At 40.9% G+C, this 15,727-nt stretch overlaps 1 protein-coding gene across 6 annotated transcripts in view; it reads left to right on the forward strand.

Annotated features, from left to right (window-relative positions):
- wdfy3 (WD repeat and FYVE domain containing 3) overlaps positions 1 to 15,727 on the forward strand; it is a 102,904-nt gene that overhangs the window by 14,501 nt on the left and 72,676 nt on the right. For all 6 annotated transcript variants that reach the window (XR_015428403.1, XM_087149185.1, XM_087149189.1 and 3 more), the window contains exons 2-3: positions 1,237 to 1,603; positions 7,351 to 7,474. Coding sequence is in view for 5 of the 6 variants with exons in the window: in XM_087149185.1 (XP_087005311.1) it covers positions 1,421 to 1,603; positions 7,351 to 7,474 (307 nt within the window). In the remaining variant the exon portion in view is untranslated. The remainder of the gene's footprint in view (positions 1 to 1,236; positions 1,604 to 7,350; positions 7,475 to 15,727) is intronic.

Here is a 15,727-nt window from a genome sequence, read left to right on the forward strand (position 1 = left end):
GCAGCGCGGACATCCGGGATTCTCGCAAAAAGACAGGTACTGCGCAGGTGAAAACAGCGACCTTGGCGACGTACGCACGCACCAGCCAGTCCGAGGATCGGGTTATACAATCTTTTGTTTGATCTGTACGTACGCGCGCGCTCGTTACAGTTGTTTTCACCGGCCACGGTGTAGTTGCTACCCATATTTTGTGAAACTCCCGGATGTCCGCGCTACCCAATACATGTACAATATGTGGACCTGGCCACAGAAAATGCTCCCTTTTAATAGGTGAGCAAGGTTCTTCACCAGCCAAAATGAACACACATGTACCATTATATAGTGCACTGGTATACTGCTCTTGACTGGTTCCCTGCTGAATTTTGCTTAATTGATAATTATCAGTGCTCACATTGTAATGCTTAAATTCATTTAGATGTAAGTAACAACTTCTCATATTTTATGCGACATTCATGACCTGCTGACATTACACAACAAACCATTTGCTGCCCCTCAAGATGTCATGGTTCCCTCAGTTTTGAACTAGGTTGGTATCATTTGTTGATCACCAGATGTACACGTATACATGAACGTGTACAGTTTTTGCCAAAAAAAGGTTTATTTTGAGACATCACCTACGTGTAGTTCTTGCATGCATTTGCATGTCAGATGGACAGATTTCATAACATAAATGTTACTTTTCACTTCAAGCAAGGTATTTCTTAATCCCTTCGCAGGGCTGGGAGCATGAAAACCAATTTTGTTATGGGCAGCTTAAGGGCTTTACATACCAAGCATTTTTGTCAACCTGTCCCCTTCAGTGATACACACATACCCCTACATACATGTACATGTACATGTATCGTGATTCCTCCCCTGGGGAGGATGCTTCCTTGGTAATCATCACTCACTGGTTAGAAATGACAGTATGCTATGGGACCAGTGATATCTGCATTCTCACTCAAACAGAAACTTATCAGCTGTGTTGGCAGTTGTTAGAAATTGTGTTTAATGTGTGAACTGCATCGTAGCAGTAACAGTGACAATTGGCTTAGATTCATAACAATGAATTGTTACAGCTTAACGTTAAGCAGGTCTAGACAAGTCTAGAGTTGTCAGATGTCAGTATCATTAAAATTAAATGTTGATTGATTTCTGTGCAAAAATGGTTAAATTCAAAGGTTTCATTGCTTGCCATGTTCACTGACTGTGCATCTCAGTATGAATAATTGTTTTTGTTTGATTTCTTGTCTTCAGCTGTAGAGTCACCTGCCATGAATTTCAGGACATTATTGTGATACACAAAGGGCAAAATCCAATGCCGAGGCCCATCATCACTCACCAGCCTCGCCCCATCGGTCAACTGTGACGGACTGACCCAAGCGAGCCTGGTTGGTCTGGCCGGCCGGCCCTGAGGCCTCCCCCTCCCCAAGGCCCCAAGATGAACACCATGCGCAGGTTTGTGAAGAACTCCATGCGGCGCTCGCCGTCCTCAGCCCAGGACAACTCGTTGGGCCTGATGCACCTGAGGAAGCTTTACGTGGAGCTGTGCTGCACGGCCCAGCCGCTCTCCCAGAAGGAACAGGAGGACAAGCTCTACATGATGTTGCCGCTTTTCTGCAAGGTGAGATTCCTTGGCTGCGCTTCTGCATGGTATTCCTGATGGGGGAGGGACGGGGGGAAGATGCAGGACATTTAAACTACATGTAGACAGGTTTACGGTAGCACCATGGATATATCTCCTTTTTTGAGTATGTGGGGTTCTGAAAAGAACGGGTGGTACTCAACGTTTCGGACAGTACATGTATGTTTGTCAGTCTCCTGTCGACGGACAGAGCATACACGTACTGTTCCAAACATTGAGTACAACCGGTTCTTTTCAGAACCCCACATACTCAAAAAAGGAGATAAATCCATGGTGCTACCGCAAACCTATCTAGTTTGCTTGCTACTTCCACTATGGAAAGCTTCAAATCTCATGCAGGACATTGTTGGGTGCACATTACTCGTGGATCGCATTGTGCAAGCAGAGGTGTACCTTTCTCCATCTTGAAATGACCATGTGATGGCTAGATGTAGCACAGAATGATAGCCCCTGGCTAGCAGCTGTGACCATTTCCCATAGGCCACATTTTGTCGTCTGTCAGATATATGGATTTTTATGAAGTAAGTAAGTTATAAGTAAGAAGTTTATGTAAGTAAAAGTTATGCTTCAAATGCAAAGACACAAAATAGGTTGTCAAACAATTAGAGCAAACTGTAAGGCACACATGATTGTCTGTTTTAAACATGAGCTAAGGTTGACCGTGAGAACTTCATGTTGCATTTGTATGACTGACAAAGTACCGTAACTTGGCAACTTGTACATGCACGCAAGGTTTACAGATGATTTGTTCAAACGTTGTGTAAAACAAATGATGAATGTTTCAGGTTCACGCAGTGGAAAGAAATTTATTTGGTGACAGACTGAAAGTCCTTTTCCACTCAAATTTGCCTCATGAATAGAATGTTCAGTCTGTCTGTCACCTTATGAAGTTATTCTTACTATTGTTTTCATAAACATTCATTATGTGCGCAACTCAGGGAACAAATAAATTGAAGTTTTAGTTGTAGTCTACACTGTAGCAGAAATTTTCTCCAACCAGAGTTAGCCATCTTGATGTGGTCCAATCAGGTCAGCGAAAATTGTATACATGCATGGTATTGGGGCCTATTATATGAACTTGCAGTGTACATGTTTGGTTTTAACATCATAGGTTGAAAACTGGTGTTACATGGGAATTGATATGCTGAAAAAAAAAGCAGAAATAAGCACATACTTCGCATTTCAAGATGACCATATAAATGTGCATACATTTACACCATGTTGGAGTTCCTCAGAAGGCAGCTTTAGCAAAGTAAATAAGAAATCTATTCTTTGGATTTAAGGTTTAAATGCATTTTTCATGGAAATGCATACAGCACATGCCAAAGCTGGCATACTCTGAAGCAGGTGTCTGGAATAACCTTTGCCACATGTGTAAAAAGTGAATAGCCACAATGTTTACTAATACGTGTCTTGACTGAAATACATGTAGTAGTTTCGCATACCAAAGATGTTAGTAAGCTGTGTTTGAATTCCATTCCTCGATTCTGTTTCTCTTAGAGGCCAGCTTGAACCTGAAATGTAGTAGTTAATTATTTATTGCGCACATATGCATTGCATACACGTACACTACGTGACCTCTTCTGGTCTTGCAACATGTTCGCTTGAAGTCACTTACACACATATACATGTAAAGTTGCCCCCCAAAAAATGAGATCTAGAGGCCATTGGAATATTTATAGCCAACACAGGCTCTTCTTTGCTAGTATCCAATTTTATTACTTGTACATGTACGGTTCAAGGATTTGTTGTACATGTACATGTATTTAAAAAAATTTTTTAGAGCAGGTTTAGTAATGTGATGGAGGTACATGTACATATGTCATGTATGTACAATAAGGAAATTATACATGTACACGTGTGTAGGCTTTAAAAGAAAAAACTTACTCATGCTTGTGTCTTATTTAGGATTTAGCTACCAGTACATGAAAATTAAAAAACTTTCCAGTAGGGCTGTGCCAACTATCCAAATATCTGAATATTCAATCGATTATCCAATTTCGAATATTATTGTCCGAATTTGAATATGTGAACGCAAAATTCATGAAAAGGAGAATTTCTTTTGTTTCAAATGAACAAATTGCACTATGGAGGCTTGTTTCAAGTGTACTCAATTCAAGAAGTAAATTATTCCTTTAAAAATTTAAAAGAAATAGAAATTTCTAACTGGATTGTTCGTTTCTTGAATCTTGCTAAATCGGTATCAAGATACATGTACTCCTAAGACGTGAGAAGCTTTTATAGCGATTATAGAAGTAAATTATTCCTTTAAAAATTTAAAAGAAATAGAAATTTCTAACTGGATTGTTCGTTTCTTGAATCTTGCTAAATCGGTATCAAGATACATGTACTCCTAAGACGTGAGAAGCTTTCATAGCGATTATACATGTAATGTACAATTGTGTGCGTAATTTGCAGCTGATTTTGTATGGTTTGTTCATCAACAATCTGCCGGTCAGTACGACCGAATATGCGGAGTTTTGATCGAATTGAAGGTCGAATATTCAAACAGTGAATTATTCCAATTGACTCAGCCCTACATTCCAGTGGATTATTCTCTGCCCATGTCCTTTTCGTACACAAGTAGCATCCTTTTATAAAGTGTCTTTTTTCTTCCAAACTCTATATATCCACTTTAAAAATCCTTGTTACCGGTACAAGTACATGTAACTTGAAAGAACCTGCATGTTAGGACAAAAATACAGTAATTTAAAATCTGTTTCTTTTTGGTAGAAAACATGTACTGTACATAAGTCTTGAAGGTTTGCATGGTGAAGAGGTATAATAGAAAGAAGGTTTGCGGTAGCACCATGGACGTATCTCTTTTGTGAGTATTTGCGGTTCTGAAAAGAACCAGTGGTACTCGACGTTTCGAGCAGTATGCTCTGCTTGTCATCAGATGACGAGCAGAGATGACGAGTCCTGATGACAAGCAGAGCATGCTGCTCGAAACGTCGAGTACCACTGGTTCTTTTCAGAACCGCAAATACTCACAAAAGAGATATTTCCATGGTGCTACCGCAAACCTTCTTTCTATTATGTACTGTACATACGTGCCGTAACATGTACATGTTACTACCGGTACAGTATTCATGCTTCTAATAAGTGGGCTTTTACTTAACTTGAAGGTACATACATTGTACATGCACCCGGATACATGTATGTGCATGGAGGCCATCTTGGGAAAAAATGTGAAAAAAGAAGAGAGAGAAAATGGCCGCCTTTCTCTGAAAAAATGATTAAAAAAAAAGATTTACCTTCCGGTAACCTTACCATGGTTTCATCTGTTTGACTTGACCAGTCAGCAAAATGTGTGAATGCAAGCCAGGAATGGTGTTTGGTGTCACAAATATTGCTGTGCATTAAAACACCTGTCACAATCACCATTTACTATACGGTACATGTACGGGCATGAATGATGCCTGAGCACTCTTAACGTGTGTTTCAATAGCCATTAATCTTTAACAGGCTGGCGGGCGGTCTTGCAAATGTTGAAGTGGCTTGGAGGGCACTGTAGGGCAAGGGTCAAAACAAAAGGATAATTTGGACCTATTGATTATGTATGTTTAATGTAGCGTACACAGTGTGTACATACATGGATTCAGCACACAATTAGCCTACATTACAATGTAGTTCAGCGGTAACAAATTACCGTGTAAGAATGACAGGACACGGCTGTAATTGAAGGCCACTAGGGCTGTATCCAGGTATCATACGGTAGGTAGACCACCATGGCTACCATGTGGCCATGCTCCAGTTTGTGCATGTAGCTTTCATGTGAAGAGACTATTGGCTTGTGCACATTAAGACGAAAACGGATCTCGTGCACTCTGGGGAATGTGCGTGTAAGCCAGTGCATATTGCATGTAATGTATGTGTACACACATTCTGATACATGTACATGTACATGTAGTTTATACATGTATACATGTACATGTACATGTAGTTTATACATGTATACATGTACATGTACATGTAGTTTATACATGTATACATGTACATGTACATGTAGTTTATACATGTATACATGTACATGTACATGTAGTTTATACATGTATACATGTACATGTACATGTAGTTTATACATGTATACATGTACATGTAGTTTATACATGTATACATGTACATGTAATGTACCGGTATTAATAATTACTATTTACTACACTCTATAAAGCTTTTGTAAATAACATTTGCATGCTGCAGATCTTTGATCTAATTACAGTTGATATGTGTTGCAATATCTTCATAATGTGCACATGTAAATGTCAGCTGCATAATGTTCATTCCATGGACATGCACTGTACATGTAGATGTGGAGTTATTTTTCTTTTTGGTTGAATTCTCAACTGGCTAAGTTTAAATCTACATGTGCAGGTATGAACTGGTGTGCATGTACATACATACATTTACTAGTTCATGGAGAGGCAGTGCTCATTGGAGTTCCTCATTACTGAGTGCATCGTTCCCGGTCAGACAAGGAGACAGATGGACTGACAGACGGTGAAATGCTGTTACCATCACGAAAACACCGGGCCGAGGAGGACAATTAACTCAATAAAACTCGGGCTGCATTTCCATGCCTGATGAATCTGGCTTTTAAGCCGTTCCTCGGCAGCCACTGCCGAGACCCCCGAGTCTTTACTCTCCCCTAATATTTTCCTGGGCATTGTGTTCTTGATTCATCTTAACCCAATTTGTCGTCCGCCTAATAGTGGCAGACAGCGTTGGAAGCGAAGCTGTGAAGACATACAGTACTAGCCTTCGTTTCGGGTTTCCTCCGAGCAGATGAGATCTATCACTTGGCCCATCTTCCTCTCCTCTCCTTTTAATACCAGACAGAATACATGTCGTGGTGTCATTGAATGGGGACTGGTAAGGGAATGGCTCCTCAGCTTCTGAAATTTCGTTGGATGATGTGTGCCACAAAGAGGCTTCCTTGTGCATGTACATGTAGTTTTTATTGGCCCACTTGAAATGAATACGCATCTGAATATGAATTTGTGACAAGTACATGTAAGCCTTGATGTGTCATGCTGTTTCTTTGCGTTCATGTCGCGGTGTCACAACTGCTCTGGATTTTACCCAGCACAGATGTTTATAAAATCTGGGTTTAACCTCCTCCCCTACAGACACGGAAAGTAATAATTACTACATGTATAGTTTACTAATGATGAAAATGCCCAAATAAAATTCCTACGTGTATTACCCGTACATGTACATTATTCAACTGCATGTACCAGTATTTAGTATACCGGGGCACAGGAATTAGAGAATTACATACAAATGTATCCATTCTGCACTAGAAATTGCCAGAATGATACACCAACCTTAATCTGAATGAGACAAAAAATGAGTACATGTACATGTATGTAGTTTAGGAAGTCAGAAGGCTCGGGCAACACTGACAGACTTTGCAGACAGATGTAAATGTTGGGCCCAAACCGTCCAGGGTTAGTGTACACTGTACTGTGCAAATCATGTAGAGTCTTGTTTGAAATGAGTTTCACACCTCGTTAGGTTTTATCAGGGCAGTAAATGTTATTTCGTAAAGCTGGCTTTCTATCTGACATACATGTAGTATGCAAGATTGAATGGGCAAGACGGTGCTTGAACTGGCTCCCTTTTCCTTTTGTTTCAACACTCAGGGTTGGACAGGCAGGGTACCAGACATACGTAGCATGAAACCTTTTTAATTTTTAATTATCCTAGCATTTTTTTCTTCTCAGGTATTTGAAAACAGCCCCGGCCACGAGATTATAGATAAATTTGGGGACGTTCTGCAGTTCTCCAATCACGTCGCTCGACTCTTTGTGACGGAGATACGACGCAAGGCATCCGACCAATCAACAGGTGGGTTGGTAACAAGGTTACCAAGGTTATGCGCATGGTGGCCCCAACAAGTACCGGTAGCCAGTATTGCATGACTAGGTGAAGCTTTTTTAACAATTAAGCATATTCATTATTCATTAGTCATATTCATTATTTTAGCAGTTTCTAATCAATTGCCACTATACTAATTCACCTGTTATTTTTAAATGTCCATATATGTACCTGAAAGTCATTAAAATGTACATGTACATGCAACTGGATTTTATGTTATGGACCCAGGACATGACATGCACTGTGTACAGTAATTTTTTGTTTCGTTTTTGGGGCGGGGACGTTTTGCTCTTTTTTTTTCTTATAGGAACTCATGCTATTTTTGATCAAGGAAAATGTCATTGGGTTGAATTTTGGGAAATTCATATTGTTCTTGAGCAGGAACCTGCTTTGAGGGGGATCCATGGAACTCACAAGTCCATGTGTTAGCCTGAACAGAGTCGAAACACCCCAGCAGAAATAGGCAAGAAAACTCTATATGTACAGTGTACAAACATGGTTGGTGGTTTTAATGCTCATAACTGTTGGAAATAGCTTTAAAAAAATGATTCAAAGAAATTGAAGCATTACCACAAATGCAGCATCATGTGTAATACAAAAGTAGCAAGGAGGAAATGCTTTCATCTGGGAGTCATTTGAAAGGTAACCTCTCAAAGTTCCTCTCAAAATACCGCAGTATTCCTGTCCTGGAAAATAAAACAGAATGCTCCAAAACTCCTGCTGATTTACAATGTACCTCAACAAACAGACAAGCTCGCTTTCCAAATTTGTCTTCCCTCTCCTGAAGTACTCCTAAAAAGCTTTATTTCAGGGAGACCGCCGGGCAGACAAGGCGCAAGCAGTTGCTCAAACAGCGGGGCACGTTTACCCCTATCGTTGTGTTTCCAAGCGTTGACATTTTGTGGTGGTTTTTTTTTTTTTAAGGCCTGCCAGGTGCAGTCAGGACAGTGCTGATTTGACTGTTTTGCAGTGAGATATTTGGCTTTTCCATCCTGTCCCACACATTTGGACCACGGGTCCATTTCTTCATAATTTATGTCCAGTTTACACAGTTGGGGGTGTAGGTATTGATTTTCTCCTTGTTCCTGAGCGAGTGCGTCTTCTACCGATACAGTACCTCAGCTCTGGCTGAGAAAGGGCACGAGAGGTACATTTTCCCCCACTGTGATGATCTTGTCTGAAGTGTTTCCTCTGTGCCATGTCTGTGTTGCGAAGTAAATTAGCCTTATCTTTCAGTCTTTGTCTACATGTATATGTTCAGAGAAGGCAAATGCTAAATACTGAGAGGAAACAGAAATGGTTTTCCTCACCTAAAACCACCCCAAGGTGTCCCGTGTTTCATTTCTTCTCCCTTATGTGGTCCTGGCTTGATTGCCCTTGGTATATCGTCAAAGGGAGGGAAATGTATTGACCTGTTTCTTCCACCATTGTGAATATGCATGCACGACCTTGGCCTTCATACGACTGAGTAGAGGCATCCAGTATTCCTTCTCTGACCATGTCACTATTAAAGAGGATTCAATTTTGGGATGATTTTTATCTCTTCATTTGTTACTTTTTATCTAAGAAGATAGGAGTGAGAAGGGTTGCAATCAGTTTGGCAGCGCTGGGTTAGCTGAAATAAGATGTTATCTTGTAGTTAAGTAGCTTTTGGGTACATGTAGTCTGTTATTTGGAATTCTTCTGAAAATTAACCTATCCCTCCTCAATCCTCCAAAATCGTTCGGGGGGTTTTGGAGGATTTTGGATGATTGAGGGTGAATGACAAAAGGGCATGGCTGATTGCGAAGGATGTCATGAGTGAAGGTCGTGGGTTAGACCTTGAGTTGTTCTTGTTCAGTCATGCATAAATTCAGCCCAATATTTCTTTTGAATCAACTGCACTGCTCAAGAATGCCATTTGCACTGCCTCGGCATAATGACAGGAATTGCTAGAGGATTTTGAAGGATTGAGGCAGTAGGCACACCTCCAAGTAACATTTTCAAGAAACTTTGGAGGATTTCGGAAGAATCCAAGTTTTTCACCCGCAAATTGGAGGATTCTGGAGGATTAAGGAGGGTCCCTAGCAAAAAGGACCTAGGGGGTTAGGGTTGAAGAAAGGACATTAAATGTACAAGGTCTTTAGTAATATACAAGGTCTGTGGTAATTACTAACGTTTGGTTGAAAATGCCTTTCTATGTGTGAAAATACGTGGAAGCAGCTACAACCTGTAGTGAAGTAATTTCCATGTCTGTATGTGATCGTGTTATGCACTGTGAAGGCCTAAATACACTGTAGATAAAAAAAACATTGCAAAGGTTTACATCATTTTTTATAATTTCCAGCAATACAAACAACTCACGAAACACAGCAGGGTGAACTGATTTCCTCTTTATCATATTTGTCATCTTTATCCGATAAAAGCATTTTGGGTTGAATTGTAAAGAAAAGCTCAAGGGCAAATGGAAGAACAAGCCAAATTACCGGTACAGTCACCTGATATGTTTTATACATGTACAGATGCACACGTGTACATGAGTATCACGAGTGCATGCATGGAATGGTTTAAGTACGGAATGATGACGGTTGTCATGGGCCATCTACAAGATGACATGATATTTCATACTTTGATTTGTAATTTAACAGGAAAAAAGACCAAAACTGTTGTAAAAAACGAGTAAAGTTTTACTGCTTGCTAAATGGGTATCAGTGGAATCATAGAGAAACTTGGCAGTACTTCTTACAATGTAATAGATACGTGTATTTGTACACATGTGCACCTGGACATACATGTACCGGTAGTTTGCCCGGTACTCTAGGGACTGGCAACCTACATGTACTGGTACATGAACATGTATAAGTATACGTTCCTGCCAGAAATTGTTTTTCCTCATGAAATTACAATATTGTGTTGGGCAACTAAACTTCTTAATGGCCTGTGAAATATTAAGTACATGTACATACACATGTACATGTACCCAACTGCATCAGCTGCAGTGACTGTGGTAACGACAATATACATGTATTTGTGTTCAAGGTCTGATTTGTCTTTTTTGTGAGGAAGATGTTAAGTAGGTTCTAATCACAGATCGTATAACACCGCGTTGCGGCGCAAGACAGAGAACTTCACCGTGAATACGTTGTAATCACAACTTCACAAGGGCGCCATTTGAGCAAGCGATACGCCTGCGCAATACACATTAATGCATAGGTGCAGGCGCTGCGGCAGACACGTACACCTGGTGCGCCTGCGCCTAAACATTACGGTGAACCACACAGGCATATCGCTTGCTCATATAGCGCCCACGGTAATTACACCTTTTGGGCAAAGTTATCCATCGTGCACCTTCGCTGCTGTACGATCTTTCATTCTAATTCCAAGACTGGGACTGCATACAATCCAGTCAACATTCAAACTCGGTTTTGGATGCACATCTGATGTCGTTTTTTGGCTGTGCAAAAATTTCCTTCCACAGGCCAGAAACATGGTGCTAACAGAAGAGTAGCTGATCCATGGGATTGGGAGGAGGGGGAGTGCCCTGGCACGTGTCTCCTCCCACCTTATTTACAGGTGGATTTGTTCTCTGTGGGAGGTACCACACGCTGTACTTTTCTCCTGGTGTTTTCTTTTGCTCACAACTTGTTGTTCTTTAAAATGATAGAAATTATCCCTCAAAATATGCACTGCTTGCATTTTCAGGCTGCCTGCATTTAGGGCTAACCTTTCTCCCCAAGTACAATACATAGGCACCACCCATTTTGTAAGTTTGGGCTTTCCCAGTGTGTAGAACTTACACGGACATTGTATACATCTACCTGTACATGTACTTATTGTACATGTCTTCGGAGATTCGTGGTTCCGGTAGGGAAGGGATAAATTTGGCAAGAAAAAAGGTAAATGAATCTGTCATTTGGACATGCAGAGCACTGCTGTGAATCAGCGGCATAAGCTGCGATCAGCCCCAGCCAGCGTTATCCTCGCACGCGTCATCAACATCAACTGCCACTTTGCCATTCAGCGGGATGCGTCATTCCAGATCTTACCCCTGCACCCCAGGGGTTGCGCTTAGGCCCTGTGTTCCCCTCCGGTGAACCTTGGATCTGCTGGACGGCTCCATGTGACGAAGGCCCGTCATGGATATTTATAGCTGTGAGATAATTATTTGATGCCCTCTCTGTGTACAGGAGGTTGAAGAGGGGAATTTATTGTTCGGTAACTTACTCTGGGTTTGATGAGATCAAGTGCATTGGGACGTTTATCATTTTGTTTACATAATTTACTAAAAATACCACTAATTACACAAACAGAAGTACTGAGTATATTTAACCCCAATGTTAAATTGAGGTGTGTAAATTGGGATGAGTCAGTGCACATGTTTATACATGAAATATATTTTTGTACATTTTTGCTTGAATTGAGAAAATATCAATTGACATCAGAGACCACATGTACAATGTACATGTACGTGTATCAATATTTGGGATTAAAAACACTTCCCCTCTTTGTAATGGCTGATGTACATGTACACGCATGTACACTACATGTACATTTTGAGTCAGACTATTTTTTAGAAATTCATATTAGTATATGTGGCCAGTTGTGGCCAGCTAACCAATTATTGCATTGAATATGTTTTGTTGCAATGAATCAACACTATTGGTTTATATCTTACCGGTAGCATTCGTAGTATCCTGTTTGTAATCGACAGTTACGTGTATCATGCCGTACATGAGTCATAGTTAACCACTGACTGCTAAACTACATGTACTCAAAGTTTTAAATAGGGCTTGGAAAGTCTATGCCTTGGACTGACTTTCCTGAAGGGCCTTGTCATGCATCTATCAAGTGTATTCCTCTCCTTCTCCCTTGGCTCTTCCACCCAAGATGTGGGGATTGTCACCTTTGAATTAAAGGAAATCCCAACATCAGGTGCACTGTAGACTTGCCATTTAGAATGCCAGTGGTCAAAATGTTTGGAGCCTTGGCAAAAATTTCCTCTCTGGGGGTTTGAAGAGTGCGACCAACCATCAACATGAGACCTGGAGCAGTTGGGGGGGGACATTTGACAGGTGCACCATGTCTGATGACTTTTGGCAGAGATACTACCGGTACATGTACCAAGTGTGCAGGTGGCTGGCCATGGATGGTTGCAACTACAGTACATGTACATTTACATGTATGTACTGACCCTCACATGGGAACAAAATGTCTTCAATCATGAGCATGTGCATGTAGAAAGTTTAAGGTGCTCAATCCATTTTGTGTCTGGCTCATGTCGTTGTTCCGCTGTTTACATGTTTTCCCTGGTAAAGTATGCGTTTATGTTCGGGGGCTTTATCCAATTTACAAAGTCTGAATTTTTAAAGTTCAGAACTACAAGTTTTTGCTGATCCACAGTGTTGGTACAGTGTACATGTATGTCATGGGTACCAGGAATCTGGATCTTGATCAGTGGTCCCAAGGCTGGTTTGCGCCGTCCATAAGGCAGGTTCTGTGTCAGTAAACCAACGTCTGATCACGATCAGATTGATCTGCAGAAAAGAAACAGGCCCAAAGTCCTATTGAATCTGCCAATAAATGACAAAAAAAAGGCCTGCAGTTGTTTCACAGAAATGGGAAGTACTTACATGTACATGCTTGAGTAATTCTGGAAATTAGAGTCCAAAAGTGTGACATTTTCGTGTCCTGTTACATCTGACCTTTATTCTTTGACGTGGAAATATCACCGGAATTGATTTCAAACTACCTGTAATACTATTTGTTTGGCAGGTAATTTCCATTAATTCATCACTCTTAGAAATTAGGTGTGTTCTGAACTTAAAAATCTTACATCAGATGTGACAGGGACACAGTAAAAAATGGACCCCTAATTTCTGGAATTACCCACATATGTATGCGTAATCTTCCATTTTTACTTGTTTTTTTCAGTCGTTGATGTACCAAATTATTCAGAAATTCTTTGAACAAAATGCACCCACAGCTCCTGTTTAATTGGCTGTGTGCACAGATAAAATACACATTTCAAGTAAACCGCACACTTCCTCATGTTAAATGTAACACAGCCATTCATTAGTCATTACCAAAAAATATTTGATATTGAAATTAATAGATTTATCCAGTAACCTTCACATTTATAGCAGCATTTCACCAGTGGCTATAAATTCTGTTTGTAGAACACTTCAAGGCAGTTTAACTTTTACGTTTGAATCACCACATGGGCTTTAATTGGAATGAAAACGACCGATTGTACATGAAAAGGAATGAGCAAGGTACATCAGTTTTTGTCCATACACAGGAACTGAAACAGAAATTGCCCCATGGTCTCGCTCCGTTTATGGCCGGCTTGAATAACCAGAACAGGCTTTAGAGTGTTCATAAAAATTTACAACCAGTGTGGAAATATTGCGAACATGACCCCCGATCCTCCTTTGTGTTGCATAAAAATTGCACAGCGTGCGTATGATATGACGACATGAATGTGACGATTGCTCACACCTTGATTGGAATTGTTCTTGCAGCTGGGAGATATTGACATAGATCTTCCAACTACATTGGCGCCCTCGGTCTTTCCAGTTATTTCACAGTACTCGCAGTCTGCTTGCTGTTTTACATACACCACAGTGCCTTCAATCCCCTTAATCTTAGCAGAGTTTTAGCACCCTGGGGTTATTTTTATGAAAAATTAGCTCCTTTTTAGGTAAAGGTTGGACCACAGGAGGGGTGGGGGAGATGCAATACCGGTACGTACATGCATAATTATATGTTGTCAATCAGCACTTTCAAAGAAAATTGAATTTGGATTTAAACCTGTGACCATCAGAAGCCTGCACTGCTGCTGTGCCAACTGTGGCCGTACTTCAGTTGAACAGGGAAAGTTGACAGGATTTGGATTCGAACCTTCAATTTCTGGAACCCTGTACCAAACCGAGCTGTTCTGCCCTGTGCTGGCATCCTGCTCGTTGTTCGTTGCTGGAGTAACTGTTTATGTTGTGTGTATGTTTTTGGGAGTTGGATGATGTTCAGTAGTCATTAGTTAACCACTTGCTACCGGGGAGCCCAGTTTTGGACACATATTCGTTATATGCACAGCCGGGTGCCCGGCTTGTGGTATTCAGTGCGGGCAGATTACAACCAGGGATAAAAGCACTCCACTGCTGCAGTGATGAGCCATACAGTACCGCTGCACTCTAATCTGGTCCCTATTGAAAAGATGTCAGCACCGCACTATGCCAGTTTCAGGAACAAAAGAAACTTATGTAACACCGCACAATCTAGGCTCTTTTTACCAGGCGGCAGGCCTGGCTGAAATACTCCAGTGTCAATAGATGTTGTCTGTCAGATCAGAGCAGCCACCAGACAGTCATTCATGTGGGTGTAAGTGACCAGTAAAATGAAGATATGAATTATTAAAGAATTTTGAAAATGAAGAAATGAAAAATAACCAGCAGAATCTACATTTATAAATGTCCCCGGCCCGAAGTGGTTAATTAAACATTTACTCATCCTGATGCCGATGGAACATCCAAAACCATGCTACATACTTACATGTACACATGTGCTACATACCCGTATCTACACGTATGCGAGGGGAAGTAATAGGAATTACTGATCCCGAGGTGTAGGTACATGTAACCTTGACTACTTTGCGACACGAAGCGGAGGGAGGTAGTCAAGGGGACCAGTAATTCCCACTATTTTCCCGAAATAAACCATGCTGTATTTGTTTTACTACATTTCATAAATATTCAAACAGAAGTCTCACGTTACTTGTAGTCACAGACGCCATTGTTGTTTCTCAGCTGCTAAATTTCCATGTAATGATAGTGGAGTGCGGATATGTGCAGAAACGGGGCTTAATGGTCTGGTGCTGACATACGTTTTGGGTCTTTACTGCAATAGTTATTAGGATACAACTCAAGACTGGTTCCGTAAAGATTACATGACACAGACCACATATTTACGCGGCAGTTTCCAGAGGGATTTTTTTATACTACCAGAAAAAAACTACCGCATGGCAGCGAGGTGGATACTCACCGCTATGATGTCACCTGGTTGCGTATCATTTCTACTTCCCAGACGCAAGGTGGAATCGGCCAATGACGCACGCCGATTTGCTCATGAGTATTTATGAGGTGTAGCAACTGATAAAACATACCAGCTTAACAATCTTTGTCTAATAGTACCCGCTGCTTAGACATGATTCGGACCGGCCAGCTGACCACAGCTCGATGGTCGAGTGGT

This window comes from Acanthaster planci, linkage group LG19, assembly GCF_054643075.1.
Source record: "Acanthaster planci isolate LZ-2023a linkage group LG19, COTS_SCS, whole genome shotgun sequence".
NCBI lineage: Eukaryota > Metazoa > Echinodermata > Asteroidea > Valvatida > Acanthasteridae > Acanthaster > Acanthaster planci.